Source organism: Salvelinus namaycush, chromosome 1 (genome assembly GCF_016432855.1).
Source record: "Salvelinus namaycush isolate Seneca chromosome 1, SaNama_1.0, whole genome shotgun sequence".
In the NCBI taxonomy this organism is placed as follows: Eukaryota; Metazoa; Chordata; class Actinopteri; order Salmoniformes; family Salmonidae; genus Salvelinus; species Salvelinus namaycush.
The window spans coordinates 10149447-10167103 of record NC_052307.1 but is presented as its reverse complement, the minus strand read 5'-3'; the positions used below and the strand labels follow the sequence as shown (position 1 = coordinate 10167103).

At 46.9% G+C, this 17657-nt stretch overlaps 1 protein-coding gene across 2 annotated transcripts in view; it reads left to right on the top strand.

Moving 5' to 3' along the window:
- rhobtb4 (Rho related BTB domain containing 4) overlaps window positions 1–13385 on the top strand; it is a 67949-nt gene extending 54564 nt beyond the window's left edge. For both annotated transcript variants that reach the window (XM_038992698.1, XM_038992761.1), the window contains exons 9-11: window positions 3529–3768; window positions 4138–4243; window positions 7338–13385. In XM_038992698.1, the coding sequence (XP_038848626.1) occupies window positions 3529–3768; window positions 4138–4243; window positions 7338–7516 (525 nt within the window). In that variant the 3' untranslated portion in view covers window positions 7517–13385. The remainder of the gene's footprint in view (window positions 1–3528; window positions 3769–4137; window positions 4244–7337) is intronic.
- The last annotated feature ends 4272 nt before the right edge of the window (window positions 13386–17657 follow it).

Here is a 17657-nt window from a genome sequence, read left to right as displayed (position 1 = left end):
ACCCCTCCCTGATTGGATAGTTTGGTTTGAATGCCATTCTGATGAGGAGTAAGGACTTGTGTGTGTTTAGGAGCTTTGAACTGGAGCGGCCACCTGTGTCTCTACCCGAACCTTTTCCGCCATAATGAAGGGTCATTGCCAGGCTGACATTCACCTAATTGGCACAGAGACAGGCAGGTGAGGGGCACCCCTGGGACTGAGGAAGGACCCCTCATGGCTCTTCCTACCTCCTACTGTAGCTTAAACCACAAGGCAATACTCAATAGTGGTGTTGAGACTGCTCTGAGACTTTAAAATGTCTTGTCCCTTTTTAATCCAACCTATTGAACAACCAATTGGGCTGAAAGGTTGAAAACGTAGAATAACATTTAATTGAATCACTACCTAGGGCAGCAGAGAGCCTAGCAGTTAAGAGTGTTGGTTAAGAGCGTTGGGCCAGTAATCGAAAGCTCGCTGGTTCGAATCCCAGAGCTGACTAGGTGAAAAATCGGTCTATATGCCCTTGATCAAGGCACTTAACCCTAATTTCTCCTGTAAGTCGCTCTAGGTAAGAGCGTCTGCTAAAGGAGGAAAATGTAAACGTGCCTTGGTCAGTACTTATCTGAAGCCAACCACAGTTGTACTTTAGTGACACCTAGTGGCCAGGGTGGTGTAGTTTTTTAAATTTTGTATAAACTGCATGCGTTTGTGGGAGGGCGGGGGGAGAAGATGAAAAGGGAGTTACCATGGTCTGACAGTCTCAGCAGTTCTTTCTATCCCTCCCCAAATTGCCCCCGTAAATCCTCGGCCGTCACTTGTGGCTGTGGGAATAAGTGTACCTTTGTTTGCTCTCCTCTCAGGAGAGAAACACACTTTTGGCCGACTGGCAACATATCAAATCGAAATTTCTTTGTCACATGCGCTGAATACTACAGGTGTAGACCTTACAGTGAAATTCTTACTTACAAACTTAACCAACAATGTGGTTTTAAGAAAATACCTATAAAAAGTAAGAGATTAAAGAGCAGCAGTAAAATAACAATAGCGAGGCTATATGCAGGGGGTACCGGTGGGGGGGGCACCGGTGTCGAGGCAATTGAGGTAATATGTATATGTAGGTAGAGTTATTAAAGTGAATATGCATAGATAATAACAGAGAGTAGCAGCAGCGTAGAAGGGAGGGGGGGCAATGCAAATAGTCTGGGTAGCCATTTGATTAGATGTTCAGGAGTCTTATGGCTTGGGTGTAGAAGATGTTTAGAAGCCTCTTGGACCTAGACTTGGCGCTCCAGTACCGCTTGCCGTGCGGTAGAAAAGAGAACAGTCTATGACTAGGGTGGCTGGAGTCTTTGACAATTTTTAGGGCTTTCCTCTGACACTGCCTGGTATAGAGGTCCTGGATGGCAGGAAGTTTGGCCCCAGTGATGTACTGGGCCGTACGCACTACCCTCTGTTGTTGGTACCCTTGTTGGTGATGTGGATGCCAAGGAACTTGAAGCTCTCAACCTGCTCCACTACAGCCCCGTCGATGAGAATGGGGGCGTGCTCGGTCCTCCTTTTCCTGTATTCCACAATCAACACCTTTGTCTTGATCACGTTGAGGGAGAGGTTGTTGTCCTGGCACCACACGGTCAGGTCTCTGACCTCCCTATAGGCTGTCTCATCGTTGTCGGTGATCAGGGCTACCACTGTTCTGTCATCGGCAAACTTGATGTCTAGGGCACCTCCAGCCGGCCCACTCTGCCTGTATGAGTAGCTCTGGTCAGCCTGTGTGCTGCTCCAACGACAGACCGTGTTATTGGAGTGGGACACAGTGAGCCACGGACAGTGAGCGGACATTAACTTATTTTCTGTAGCTGTAGTTTTATTGTCCGGATTTGCAGACACATTAGCTGTTCTTTCATGTTGATCCTGCTCCGTTTTGGGTGTGCATACGTAAATGCTCTTTTCTCATGATCCAATCAGAGGTGTCTTTTCCTCGGTCCCTTTCACAGCTCTGCTTCCAGCTCTATCCCACAAAGACATCTAGGCCGTCTATGCCATCCGTTGCGACAGGCCCAGTGGGGTAACAAGCTAGCGTCAGTGCCCCCCTGGTAGGGTGGGACTTTCATCTTTCGCAGGCTCAAAAAGTACTCCTCAACTGGAGACGGACAACCCTTCATCTCCACGTTTTTTTCCTCATTGATCTACACACAATACCCCATAATGAAAAAGCAAAGATTTTTTTTAAATAAATAATAAAGAACTGAAATATTACATTTACATAAGTATTCAGACCCTTTACTCAGTACTTTGTTGAAGAACCTTTGGCAGCGATTACAGCCTCAAGTCTTCTTGGGTATGATGCTACAAGCTTGGCACACCTGTATTTGGGGAGTTTCTCCCATTCTTCTCTGCAGATACTCTCAAGCTGTCAGGTCGGGTGGGGAGCATCGCTGCAGGTTTCTCCAGAGATGTTTGATCAGGTTGAAGTCCGGGCTCTGGCTGGGCCACTCATAGACATTCAGAGACTTGTCCCGAAGCCACTCCTACGTTATCTTGGCTGTGTGCTTATAGTTGTTGTCCTGTTGAAAGGTGAACCTTCGCCCCAGCCTGCTCTGGAGCAGGTTTTCATCAATGATCTCTCTGTACTTTGCTCCGTTCATCTTTCCCTCGATCCTGACTAGTCTCGCAGTCCCTGCCGCTGAAAAACATCCCCACAGCATGATGCTGCCACCACCGTGCTTCACTGTAGGGATGGTGCCAGGATTCCTCCTGACGTGAAGCTTGGCATTCAGGCCAAAGAGTTCAATCTTGGTTTCATCAGACCAGAGAATCTTGTTTCTCATGGTCTGAGAGTCCTTTATGTGCCTTTTGGCAAACTTCAAGTGGGATGCCATGTGCCTTTTACTGAGGAGTGGCTTCCGTCTGGCCACTCTACCATATAGGCCTGATTGGTGGAGTGCTGCAGAGATGGTTGTCCTTCTGGAACTTCTCCCATCTCCACAGAGGAACTCTGGAGCTCTGTCAGAGTGACCATTGGGTTCTTGGTCACCTCCCTGACCAGGGCCCTTCTCCCCTGATTGCTCAGTTTGGCCGGTTGGCCAGCTCTAGGAAGAGTCTTGGTGGTTCCAAACTTCTTCCATTTAAGAATGATGGAGGCTACTTTGTTCTTTGGGACCTTCAATGCTGCAGAAATTGTTTGGTACCCTTCCCCAGATCTGTGCCTCGACACAATCCTGTCTCGGAGCTCAACATACAATTCCTTCGACCTCATGGCTTGGTTTTTGCTCTGACATGCACTGTCAACTGTGGGAGCTTATATAGACAGTTGTGTGCCTTTTCAAATCATGTCCAATCAATTGAATTTACTACAGTTGGGCTCCAATCAAACACGAGTTACAGACAAATTACTACTGGAAGCCATACTAAATGTAAATATTTATCTCTCTACGTCTCTCTCTCTCCCTCTCTCTTTCTTTCTCTCTCTCTCTCTACGTCTCTCTCTACGTTTCTTTCTCTCTCTCCATCTCTCTTCTTCTCTCTTTCTCTCTCTCCCCTTCTCTCCAGGTGTCCATCCCTGACTCCAGTAGTGCCTGTATGCGTGCAGTGTTGGAGTTCCTATACTGTGGGCTGGTGACGGCCTGTCCTGACTGGGAGCCTATGGAGCTCATCGTCCTATCCAATCGGCTGTGTCTGCCACGCCTCGTTGCCCTCACAGAGCAACATGTTGTGGATGAGCTGCTACAGTGTTTGGTGAAGGGAGTAGACATTGACGGACAGGTGCTTGCTTACCTGGAGTTGGCTCAGGTGAGTCTCCAAATTCATCTACAAGTACTCACTGTATATTCTCAGTGACAGTTGTAGTGAAGACACTGTTACTGCAATACATGTAATACTGTACGTGGTTGTTAAGGAAATACTATTTCACTGGAGGGAACATTCTAACTGACATCCCTGAACGATGAGACCACCCTAAAGCTTAGGCCTATATATCATATACAGGACTGTATAGAACTCTGTTCTACAATGACAGGTGACATTAGTCTTAAAAAGCCATTTGTCCACTTCCCATTCAAGTTCATCTTTCTTATTTGTAAAGTAAGAAAGTTTGAGGTGTTCTTTCTTGTCATGTAACCTTTTTGATGGACTGCTCACCTATTCATTCATCCCTGGCAGTTCCACAATGCCAAGCAGCTTTATGCCTGGTGTCTCCATCACATCTGCACCAACTACAACAGCGTTTGTCGCAAGTTCCCCAAAGACATGAAGGTCATGTCTCCAGGTACAAACCAAGGCCCTCTCTCTCATCTCTCCTCCATCCCTCTCCATGTCAATAGATAGACTCCTCATATTGATGTAGTGCTTGTTTGTTTTTTGCTTTAGAAGTGCTTTGAGATTTATGTCTTATGAAAAGCAATATAGAAGTTGAATCAATTTTTGTTATTCTCAGCTTGTTTTGTACTGCCTGTCCCACCTCCAATCCCCAACTTCACTTCCCCTCCCTCCTCCCTCCTCCAATCCCCAACTTCCCTCCCACCTCCAATCCCCAACTTCCCTTCCCACCTCCCCTCCCACCTCCAATCTCCAACTTCACTTCCCCTCCCTCCTCCAATCCCCAACTTCCCTCCCACCTCCAATCCCCAACTTCCCTCCCTCCTCCAATCCCCAACTTCACTTCCCCTCCCTCCTCCAATCCCCAACTTCCCTCCCACCTCTAATCCCCAACTTCCCTTCCCACCTCCAATCCCCAACTTCCCTTCCCACCTCCCCTCCCTCCTCCCTCCTCCAATCCCCAACTTCCCTCCCTCCTCCAATCCCCAACTTCCCTCCCTCCTCCAATCCCCAACTTCACTTCCCTCCCTCCTCCAATCCCCAACTCCCCTCCCACCTCCAATCCCCAACTTCACTTCCCCTCCCTCCTCCAATCCCCAACTTCCCTCCCACCTCCAATCCCCAACTTCCCTCCCTCCTCTAATCCCCAACTTCACTTCCCCTCCATCCTCCAATCCCCAACTTCACTTCCCCTCCAATCCCCAACTTCCCTTCCCACCTCCCCTCCCTCCTCCAATCCCCAACTTCCCTCCCTCCTCCAATCCCCAACTTCACTTCCCCTCCCTCCTCCAATCCCCAACTTCCCTCCCACCTCCAATCCCCAACTTCCCTTCCCACCTCCCCTCCCTCCTCCAATCCCCAACTTCCCTCCCTCCTCCAATCCCCAACTTCCCTCCCTCCTCCAATCCCCAACTTCACTTCCCTCCCTCCTCCAATCCCCAACTTCCCTCCCTCCTCCAATCCACAACTTCCCTCCCTCCTCCAATCCACAACTTCCCTCCCACCTCCAAACCCCAACTTCCCTCCCACCTCCAATCCCCAACTTCCCTCCCACCTCCAATCCCCAACTTCCCTCCCACCTCCAATCCCCAACTTCCCTCCCACCTCCAATCCCCAACTTCCCTCCCACCTCCAATCCCCAACTTCCCTCCCACCTCCAATCCCCAACTTCCCTTCCCACCTCCCCTCCCACCTCCAATCTCCAACTTCACTTCCCCTCCCTCCTCCAATCCCCAACTTCCCTCCCACCTCCAATCCCCAACTTCCCTCCCACCTCCAATCCCCAACTTCCCTCCCTCCTCCAATCCCCAACTTCCCTCCCTCCTCCAATCCCCAACTTCACTTCCCCTCCATCCTCCAATCCCCAACTTCCCTTCCCACCTCCCCTCCCTCCTCCAATCCCCAACTTCCCTCCCTCCTCCAATCCCCAACTTCACTTCCCCTCCCTCCTCCAATCCCCAACTTCCCTCCCACCTCCAATCCCCAACTTCCCTTCCCACCTCCAATCCCCAACTTCCCTTCCCACCTCCCCTCCCTCCTCCAATCCCCAACTTCCCTCCCTCCTCCAATCCCCAACTTCACTTCCCTCCCCCCTCCAATCCCCAACTCCCCTCCCACCTCCAATCCCCAACTTCACTTCCCCTCCCACCTCCAATCCCCAATTTCCCTCCCACCTCCAATCCCCAATTTCCCTCCCTCCTCCAATCCCCAACTTCACTTCCCCTCCATCCTCCAATCCCCAACTTCACTTCCCCTCCAATCCCCAACTTCCCTTCCCACCTCCCCTCCCTCCTCTAATCCCCAACTTCCCTCCCTCCTCCAATCCCCAACTTCACTTCCCCTCCCTCCTCCAATCCCCAACTTCCCTCCCACCTCCAATCCCCAACTTCCCTTCCCACCTCCCCTCCCAACTCCTATCCCCAACTTCCCTCCCTCCTCCAATCCCCAACTTCCCTCCCTCCTCCAATCCCCAACTTCCCTCCCTCCTCCAATCCCCAACTTCACTTCCCTCCCTCCTCCAATCCCCAACTTCCCTCCCTCCTCCAATCCCCAACTTCCCTCCCTCCTCCAATCCACAACTTCCCTCCCACCTCCCACCTCCAAAATCCAACTTCCCTCCCAACCTCCAATCCCCAACTTCCCTCCCACCTCCAATCCCCAACTTCCCTCCCACCTCCAATCCCCAACTTCCCTCCCACCTCCAATCCCCAACTTCCCTCCCACCTCCAATCCCCAACTTCCCTCCCACCTCCAATCCCCAACTTCCCTCCCACCTCCAATCCCCAACTTCCCTCCCACCTCCAATCCCCAACTTCCCTCCCCTCCTCCATTCCCCTCCACTCTTCCCCTACTTCACTCCCCTCCTCCATTCCCCTCCACTCCCCTCCTCCATTCCCCTCCACTCCCCTCCTCCATTCCCCTCCGCTCCCCTCCTCCATTCCCCTCCACACTTCCCTCCACTCCCCTCCTCCATTCCACTCCACTCTTCCCCTACTTCCCTCCACTCCCCTCCTCCATTCCCCTCCACTCTTCCCCTACTTCCCTCCACTCCCCTCCTCCACTCCCCTCCTCCATTCCACTCCACTCCCCTCCTCCATTCCCCTCCACTCTTCCCCTACTTCCCTCCACTCCCCTCCTCCACTCCCCTCCTCCATTCCACTCCACTCCCCTCCTCCATTCCCCTCCACTCTCCCCCTACTTCCCTCCACTCCCCTCCTCCACTCCCCTCCTCCATTCCCCTCCACTCTTCCCCTACTTCCCTCCACTCCCCTCCTCCACTCCCCTCCTCCATTCCCCTCCACTCTTCCCCTACTTCCCTCCACTCCTCTCACTTGTTTTTTTCACATTTGTTTTTTCTCTTTTATATTCACGCTTTCCCCTCCTGCCTCCTGTTCTGATGTTATTTGGCACCCTCTCGTCGCTTCCCTTCATTTCACTCTTTGTTCTTTCTCTTTCTACATCTATTTATGTACATTTCTCCATTTCAAATATTCATTTGTTTATTCTGATCTCCCCCACCCCTCACTCTCTCTTTCTGTATGTAGAGAACCAGAGGCACTTTGAGAAGCAGCGGTGGCCTCCAGTGTGGTTCCTGAAGGAGGAGGATCGCTACCTGCGCTCTCAGAAGGAGCGCCAGCGGGAGGAAGAGGTCCTCCGTAAGCAGCACACCAAGAGGGGCTGGTGCTTCTGGAGACACCCGTCCTCCTCGCCCCACGTCTCCTGAGGCTGTCGCCCCTCCATGACCCCTCCTGACCTCTGACCTCAGACTGAGGAGGCCATGAGCCTACCATCCCTCCATAACGGGAGAGCCAAGTCTCATCTCTGTATGATTGTTTGTGTGGTTGTACTGGGGACCAGAAGTCCTCACAAGGAACATTTGGACAACTGGAGACATTTTGCCAGTCCCCACAAAGAAAAGGGCTATTTTAAGCTTAGGGGTTAGGGTTACAATTGGGGTTCAGGTTAGAATGAAGGTTAGGAGTTAGGTTTATTTTTAGGGTTTGGGGTTAAGGGTAAGTTTTGGGTTAGGGAAAATAGGATTTTGAATGGGAATAAATGTGTTGGTCCACATAAAGGTAGTAAAACAAACGTGTGTGTGTGTGTGTGCACGTATGTGCGAGGTTCTCCACCCCCACAGCTGTAGGTCAGGCGTGGGTAGTTTTCTATACCCCAGCTGGCCTCTCCTTGCCAGGCCGCAGTCCAGTGCTGCCTCTTCCCCCTGACCTCCACCCAGCCACCAACAGGGGGTGATGGGACTGGGAACAAGGGCTCTCTCTGTCTCTCAGTCACACAGATGCTAAAGACCATTCCACAGACCACTGCGAAGACTCCCCTATGGGGAGGTTACCTCTGCCTTCAAGTCTATTCAGACTGTTAGAACACTGGACCAGAACGGTAGCCAGAGGCGTTCCAGCGCTGGTCCAACACACAAGGAGGAATGTTTCTGTTTGGTTTTTCTTTCGCCGTGAGGTCTGGTCAGGGGTAATGACACACACCACCCAAAGACACACGCAGTGTTGAAGACCCTGATGACCAAAATGGCAGGAGGGATTTCAAATTAGAGTAGAGCCTATCCCAGACCTGGGTGTTTTGCCTCAGAGTCTCTGACCACCACTTATGCCTGTCTAACTTCTCGTCCATAGACTTTGTCCTCCATTTTGGAAAAGTTTGACACCATTTTGTTTTCTTTCGGGTCTCATCCCAGTGAAGCTCTGTGTTGGAGGTTTGAATCCCAAATGTTGTCCTAGGGTACCTAGACTGTTCTAGAATCACCTGTCTCAAAGGGAGGGGGAGTAAAGGGGGTAGTCTGGGTTTAGGAACCTGCTCCAGCCCAGCAGATGGCTGGTGGTTCAAGCACTCATCATGACCCCCCCAACCCCCACATATACACTAAGAGGAGAGGCCAACAGTGCTGAACAAACTGACCAAATCCCCCTCAAAGACATTCAAAGTGAACACTTGATAGCAATTCTGGATCAGAGGGCTATTTGATACCACTGCCATGGGAGGGAGTAAGAAGCAGAACTGAACAGAGTTCTTGCTCCGCCTTGATTGACCACTAGGGTGCCCCTCAGCCAGCCTGCCTTTACTCATCCTTACCACAGGGGGCAGCACTGCTCAGGGTACCATCATCAACTGTCACCCGGAGGAAACAGGAGTTTTCTCCCCTACCTGTTTATATCCTTGATTCCAGTAGCTTTTGACTTTTCTTTTATTCCAGTTGTATTTGAAAGGCAACTTTAGCTGTTTGTCCTCACATGGTGTTGAAAGGTATTATACCAAAAATGAAGCTGTGACATGTTCTCTCCATCCTGTCTCCTCGCCCTCTCCTCTGTTCCTCCGTAACATGGCAAATATGGGAGGAAAGGAAAAAGGGATTAGGAAAGGAGGAATAATCTTTTGATCCCTGTCTGTGTGTCTTTAAAGCTGCAGTGTCAGGTAAAACCCAAGTGTCACTGCAGCACATTGTCTTTCACCCCTCTAGCTGGAATTGAAAACGGTGCTCAATATGTCTACTAAAAGACACTGACACACACACACACACACACACACTTAAACATACATGCACACCTTGTTCCTTTTCTGTCCACTAATTTTAAAATGTCGGCCCAGTCCTTCATCAGTGTTAATATGCAGGAACCTGATCTACAAAGATAATGTTACAGTCACATCTGATGCACAAGTGTCCTATCAACGGTTTAGGATCTCTTGGAAAAGCTTTAGGGGTTTTGGGTTATTTTTCCTTATCCAAAGGTGTGTGGCAGTCTAATAGACGTTGTGTTAGTGAATATATTCATAGTATTATTCATTTGAATGATGGTAATTTCAGTATGAGTAGAGTTGAATCTTAACATGAAGTTAACTACATCATTTGCAATACAGTATTAGACCAAATTTTGGACTTGCTTTTAGTTTCAGAGTGCAGTTTTATTTATTTGCGAGGGAGTGTGCTGTTTCAATCAGTTTTATTTATTTGCGAGGGAGTGTACTGTTTCAATCAGTTTTATTTATTTGCGAGGGAGTGTGCTGTGTCAATCAGTTTTTAACAAAGAGGATGCAGTTCCAGCTTTTAGTTGAATGCTATTGGAGTTGGATGTTGAACTGCTGAGGAACTCTTAATAACCCACTGCACCTTTAAGATCTCCATTAATCCACGACAGTGTGTATCAAAACAGGCATGTTGAAAGGAGATAACTAGTAAAGCGTTGTTACTGTGTTTATTTTCTTCTCTTTAGGAGTTAATGTGGAAAAAAACAAGTCTTTTTCACACGGTTTTTCTTAAGCACTTTTGCTCTATTTGTGGGTTTGAGATTTCCACCCCTGTAACATTTCCATCATAGTAGGGGCTCTTATCCAGAGCGAATAGGGTTAAATTCCTTGCTCAAGGGCACATAGGCAAATTTGTCACCTAGTCAGCTCTGGGATTAGAACCAGCGACCTTTCGGTTACTGGTCCAATGCTCTTATCCGCTAGGCTACTTGCCGACGGTGACAAACAGCGGGAGTTGGATAGATGGTGTGAAACATGGCTCGTTTTGCTTTTCTCCACAGAAGACATGTTTTGAGTCTTCAACGGCTACTGAATTAGCTGTACGGTAGGATCTCACGGGACCCAAGTGAGAATTGGGCTGCCCTTACCAACAAAATATATAAGGGAAAATAACCCAGGCATCTTGAAAATAGTCCTAGCGCCCTTATTTAGGGCTGGGATATTAGAACATTCATCTGGGGTTGACGTGGGGACATACAGATGTTTTCACTTCATGACCCCTTTCTATGCCCCAAGGAGGAGTTATTTGAGTCCTACTAATGGTAGACATGCCCTACTAAGCCTTCCCTCATGGTTTGTGCCTTAAAGATGTACATCCACTATTAGGAACAGAGTATACTCTTAAGTGTACAGTGTAGTTTTAAGGTAGTTGTATACAGTTACAGACAGGTTCTGCAAAGGATAATAGCTGAACTGATTGATTCAGTCTCTGGTTATGCTAACACACCCAGTCTCACCCCCCACCCAGGCCAGAGAGGCAGGTCTCTCCCTGGTCTGTCACCTACGACTGAGCCTCCCTCTGGGGCAACAGACCCCAGCCCTCCTGGAGAGACACTGGGTCTGCTGGTGGTCAGTCAAACACAGTCCTTAAATTAGTAGATGAAGGGGATTTCATATATTGTAAGGTCTGTTTCTGGTTGGAAAACTGATTGTGTCAGTTACAAACCAGCAGAGGACCCACTGTAAACCCCTAGAGACCCAGGGTTAGACACCTCTGATCTCACGGATACCAAAGCTTACTATGAGGATACTGGTTTCCTTGTGTGAATGCTGGTCAATACTTGTGGGATGTGGTTATTAGTATTTTTGCATGGTGGCCTGATTTTGGCATTGTAATGACACTTTTCTCTTGACTTTTAATATTGGATTGCACTTTTCTTCTTTTCTGTCGTTTTAGCTCTGTCTTTTTGTGCTTGGCATGGACTACTTTTTAAAAAAGTTTATGAAAAAAAAAATGATATTTTGTAGCATGGGGGCTCCTTTGTTTTTTAACTGTCCATGTGGTGTACTTGGTTTTAGTGAGTGGGTATCTCATGCTCACGGACAAAGACAAACTGGACTCAGTGGTAGTATTCATAGCATTAGTGGCTGACATTGAAGCCTGCGTCTATAGTGTGGGAAGCCTCTTAAATGATAATATTCTAATTTTATATAATCTCATACATTCAGTTGGGTTGTGTACAGCCTAAAGGTAACATCATTGTGATCTCAGAATAACATTGACAGTACACAGGAATTTTACAGAGATGTCTTGCTTCTTGTACAGTGTTATAGCAGTATCTTAACACTGTTCTGTGGTGTATTGGAAGCAGGAGGTTATATATGAGACATGGTGTTCTTGGGTTGCCAGCTGTTGGGCATGTGGTTGCCCCAGGACTTGACAGTGCTAGTACAGTACATAGTTGTAGTTTGCGCTCAAGTTCTAACACTATATGAATTCATACACCTTGAGAATGTCCTACTTATACAATGGGCTGCCTTGGGAGTTTAAAGGAATGTTTTGATTTGACTTATAAAACGATTTCTTGGCTTTGACCAGCCACCGATAGTTGAGCCACATTGTCCCCTAGAGGCTCATTTCTGTAACTTCACATTTGGTGCGAGATGATGGACTATCATTTGAACTGCGGTTACTGCACTACTGTCATTTAGTCCAGACTCTTTTATGATGTCACTGTAACATCACCCTAGTTCAGATTAGCTATAGAGTGTAGTAGTATAAACTCAAGAAAACATGAGTGTTCCTATGAGAATTTGCTGTAGCATTGATAAAGCTGATATTTTCTAACATGACATTTATTCATGGAAAGCAACCATTGTTGTTTGCCCCTGGCCTGGCGTCTCCTGTGCCTTTTGAGATATTCTCACGCTGTTGCCTGTCTCCCCGAGCCCTCCTATAGGCTTATCATATGCATGAGGGGGCCTCCAAACCACTGCCTTCTGGGTTCAAGTTGGCACCCAAGCTAAAAACACACGCGCACACACATTCAACCAGGCAGCTTTCCTTCTTGTCTCTTAGTGCCTGTGGATCGACCCATCTTTCGTAAATCCTATGCTGTGTACCAGAGAGGCTCTGCTAATGAGGCCTACGGTAGTCTACAGTAGTTGTGGGGTACACATTGCAAAAGGCGCCAGACTTGGAGCTTTACAAATATGTCACCCAAACCTTGTTACATCATCCAAACAAGCTGAGCTATTGATAAACTGTGGAGAAGACATTGAGATCCAACAGATTTTGTCACAAACTGATCTTTTGCACTCGGCAGTCTGTCAAGGCCTGCACTTTCCGTCTATTATGTAGCCTTTAAACCATGTGTGTACTAATACATTATTAAACCTAGATTTACCAGCTTGCCTGAGCAGTCAGAAACAACTTCAACCCAAATCTGTCTCCAGCTCTCTCTCTCTCTCCTTGGTAAGGCTCTTTAGACAGAGACTGCGGTTGTGTAGAACTGGGCTATTCATTCTAAATGTACGGCGGGAGTCCCATCTGTAAAGACTGAGACACTACCACAATATGTGATGTTCAGCAGTACCGTGTCTACCATTTTGACTCAAAATGGCAGAACTGCTCCTTTGCTGTAATGGTATTTCACAGTTAACTTTGGAAACCCGACCTCCATTTGTTTGACCCAAAGCTAGCTGTTAGCCTAGAGAGTCCTGTCTCGAAAGTGGCCCAGGACATAGAGCTGGGAGGGGGAGAGACAGGAGCCTTAGTAGGGTGAAGATGAATCTCTGCTCTGACTTTTCAGTGTGATGTATGGTGAATAGAAAAAACACACGTTTTTCTGTGACTTTTCAGTGTGATTTATGTATATTATTATGCACTTTTGTTTCCCCCTTCTCATTTCATTTTCCAGTTCAAATTGATATTAACTGCTTGTGTTAATACGTTTATGAAACACAACACACCACACACCACATACACAATATTAAGGGCTTTTTTAAAAAGACAACAATCAGAATGTTTTGCTGCTTTTGAAAAATAAAATAAAAATTATTTAATATTTTTGAACCACTGATTTGTTAAAAAAATAAAATAATTATAATAATTAAACAAAATATTTAAAAAAACGTTTTTTGCTGTTTTAATATTTTACCTCATTTTTAACAAAACCTGTCTGCATATCTGTATGGTTCCTACACAATGAGTGCTGGGAGCCAGCCTGTGGACCTATTGGAAGGATCCCTGCCTTGGCCTATACAGAGGGAAGCATGAAGATGTGAAGCATGAAGCTGCCGCATGTACACACACACACACACACACACACACTGGCTCTTTGTCTCTGTTTCCACAGAGGCATATCTCCAGTGTCAGCTAAGCAACACACACACACACCCAGCAAGTCACCTCAAGGTGTGTTATTATTGCTGCTGTTATGGTGAGCAGCCTCCTGTGCTGCTGTTATAGTGAGCAGCCTCCTGTGCTGCTGTTATAGTGAGCAGCCTCCTGTGCTGCTGTTATAGTGAGCAGCCTCCTGTGCTGCTGTTATAGTGAGCAGCCTCCTGTGCTGCTGTTATAGTGAGCAGCCTCCTGTGCTGCTGTTATAGTGAGCAGCCTCCTGTGCTGCTGTTATAGTGAGCAGCCTCCTGTGCTGCTGTTATAGTGAGCAGCCTCCTGTGCTGCTGTTGTAGTCATAAATTAGATGGATTATTTCTCCAAGGTGGAGAAAAGGCAGGAGAAGAGAAAAGAGAACTCCGGTGAAGTTAATTTGGCACAAGACAAACTGGATGAAATTTGTGAGATCATACGAGACATTGCCATTGGTTGTCTACTTCACCGATCAGTAGAGAATAGCGTACCAGTTTATCTACGCTACCGTTCAAAAGTTGGGGTCACTTAGAAATGTCCTTGTTTTTGATAGAAAAGCTCTTTTTTTTGTCCATTAAAATAACAGAAAATTGATCAGAAATACAGTGTAGACATTGTTAATGTTGTAAATGACTATTGCAGCTGGAAACAGCTGATTATTTGTTCAAATATTTTTTATTGAACACACACAAGAATGGTGTATAGGTGTAAAAGACAAGTATGCAATTCTTATCTAAACATAAAAGAGCAGACAGAAACAACAAGACCCAGAGTTCTGGGTACAAAACAAACATTACAAAACAAGACATACAGAACCAGGACCGGTAGAAAGAAAGAGGGTAGATGTCACCCCCCTTTATCCCCCCCTTATTCCCCCCTATTCCCATCCCGACTGCTCGGGTGGCGGGGCAAGCACATGCTGCCCAAAGGTAGATTAAAATATTACAATTCAGAGTGCGTTAAAATGCACAAATTCACAGCGCCGACTGGTCCAAGTAAGAGAGGAAAGGCTGCCAGATTTGGTCAAATGTTGACAATTTATTGTTCAGAATATATCTATATAGTGTTGCCAATTCGCTGAGCCATAATTTGGTAGAGGGCGCTTCCCTCCTTTTCCAAAACAACAAGATAATTTTTTTTGCCGAAATGAGACTGTAAGAGATGAGTTGCTTTTGCGGGTTGGTTAATCCGTTTAGGGATCAGACACTCCCAGGATTATCAGAAGCGGGTCTGGGTCTATTGAAGTCTCCAGAACTTCAGAGAGGATCCTAAAAATTCCACACCAATAACCATACAAGCTAGAGCGTAGGGCTAAGCAGTGGAGTAGTGTACCCTGTGCAGCCTGACATTTATCACACATAGGGGATGTATCAGGAAATATCCTATGCAGTTTGGTTTTGGAATAGTGTAATCTGTGTAATACCTTGAATTGTATGAGACTATGTCTGGAGTTAATGAAGCATGTGTGGATATACTCCAAGCTATCTTCCCAGTCTGCCACAGAAATGTCAGTCCCTAGCTCTTCCTCCCATTTTGCCTTAATGGCATCTGTAGAAGGTATGCTAACAGATTGAAAAGCGTCATATTGACGATATATCAGTTTGTCTGAGGTGGGGCATATTTTTATGCGTCCGTCAAACATGGAAGGTTTGAAACAGCTGATTTTTAATGGAATATCTACATAGGCGTACAGAGGCCCATTATCAGCAACCATCACTCCTGTGTTCCAATGGCACGTTGTGTTAGCTAATCCAAGTTTATCATTTTAAAAGGCTAATTGATCATTAGAAAACCCTTTTGTAATTATGTTAGCACAGCTGAAAACTGTTGTTCTGATTAAAGAAGCAATAAAACTGGCCTTCTTTAGACTAGTTGAGTATCTGGAGCATCAGCATTTGTGGGTTCGATTACAGGCTCAAAATGGCCAGAAACTCGTCAGTCAATTCTTGTTCTGAGAAATGAAGGCTATTCCATGCAAGAAATTGCCAAGAAACTGAAGATCTCGTACGACACTGTACTACTCCCTTCACAGAACAGTGCAAACGGGCTCTAATCAGAATAGAAAGAGGAGTTTGAGAAACAGACACCTCACAAGTCCTCAACTGGCAGCTTCATTAAGTAGTACCCGCAAAACACCAGTCTCAACGTCAACCGTGAAGAAGCGACTCCGGGATGCTGGCCTTCTAGGCAGAGTTCCTCTGTCCAGTGTCTGTGTTCTTTTGCTCATCTTAGTCTTTTCTTTCCATTGGCCAGTCTGAGATATGGCTTTTTCTTTGCAACTCTGTCTAGAAGGCCAGCATCCCAGAGTCGCCTCTTCACTGTTTACGTCAATTTGATGTTATTTTAATGGACAAAAAAAATGCTTTTCTTTCAAAAACAAGGGCATTTCTAAGTGACCCCAACCTTTTGAACGGTAGTGTATATATCCCAACAGTGAGTGTGCACTGTAATCGCAATGCCCACACAAACTGAGCCGTTGTCCCATTTTGAACCGTCATTCCACAGCTTGCTCCGCTTGTTCCCACCAACACACAATGGCTTTCTGACAAGACATCTAGCTGTCTGCCTGTATCCATGACAATATTTTACTTTCCACAGTTTCCTGGAAGTCAGACAGACAGACAGACAGACAGACTGAATACTGAGTCAGCACAAACCCATGCCATTTGGCTCACTGCTCTACTCATAGGACACATTAATCATTAATATATTTTATTTTCAGCCTTCAGAGTTTTTTGTTTTAATAGAGAAAGTCTGGTAAGGGTTTAGTGAACAGCACTTGAACTGGGCTGGGGATCGTTGGGTTGCCATGGTGACTTGTAGTGATATGGCTGATGGGTCACATCAGAAATGCAGTGGGGGGTTAAGGGTCATTGAGTTCTTGTACCCAGCAATCTCAACCGGTGTGCTTGTGTGCATCTGCTTGTGTGCCTTGTGTTAATTGGTTGATGGCAATAACAACCCTCCCATGTGCCTCAATGTTGACAACTGTCACGTTCCTGACCTGTTTTCTGTTAGTTTTTGTATGTGTTAGTTGGTCAGGACGTGAGTTTGGGTGGGCAGTCTATGTTTTCTGTTTCTATGTTGGTTAATGGGTACCTAATATGGCTCTCAATTAGAGGCAGGTGTGTGTCGTTTCCTCTGATTGAGAGTCATATTAAGGTAGGTGTTTTCACACTGTTTGTTGTGGGTGGTTGTCTCCTGTGTCAGTGTCTGTATGTTACGCCACATGGGACTGTTCTCGGTATGTTTGTTCGTTCGGTTTTTGTGTAGTCAGTTTTCCTGTTATTGCGTTCTTCGTGTTTCATGTAAGTTCGTCGTCCAGGTCTGTCTACGTCGTTTATTTGTTTTGTTAATTATTCAAGTGTAGTTCGTTTTTTCGTCTTGTTTAATAAATTATGTCATTTCACAACGCTGCGCCTTGGTTCAATCCATGCTCCTCCTCTTCGGATGAAGAGGAGGAGGAACACCGTTACAACAACAAGCCATTCATCACCAGTAACACAAGTCCAGGTGCCACACAGAGTCCCTAACTCACCTAATTTCTCCTCAAATTGCAGTAAATGTGAGCATTTCCAGATGTGTGGTGGTTACTGCTGGTTTGTTGTGTCATCTGTCCACTGGCATTGGTGAAGCCCTGATTACAGGCCTGAACGCTGTGTCCTGCGCTTTATCAGTGATGTGTACCTAGTTCCCACTGAGCACCAACGCCAGGCCGCCACAGCCTCGCTTAACGCAGTCTGTGATACACAGTGACATCATCATCCCCACATGTGGCTGTCGTTTCAGAGTTTTCTCCAGGGAGAAGAGAAGAAAATGTGAAGAACGGAGTGAGAATATTGCCTTCCAGCTGATTATAATATATCTGAGCTGAAAGTATAGATAATAGACTCGAAGTACCTGGGGGTCGGGGTTCTTTACAACAGAGGTTTCTGAGGCTAGTGAGCGTAAACTGCAATGCACTATTCTGTAGCGGACATGAGTCGGCCATGGTCACGTGACG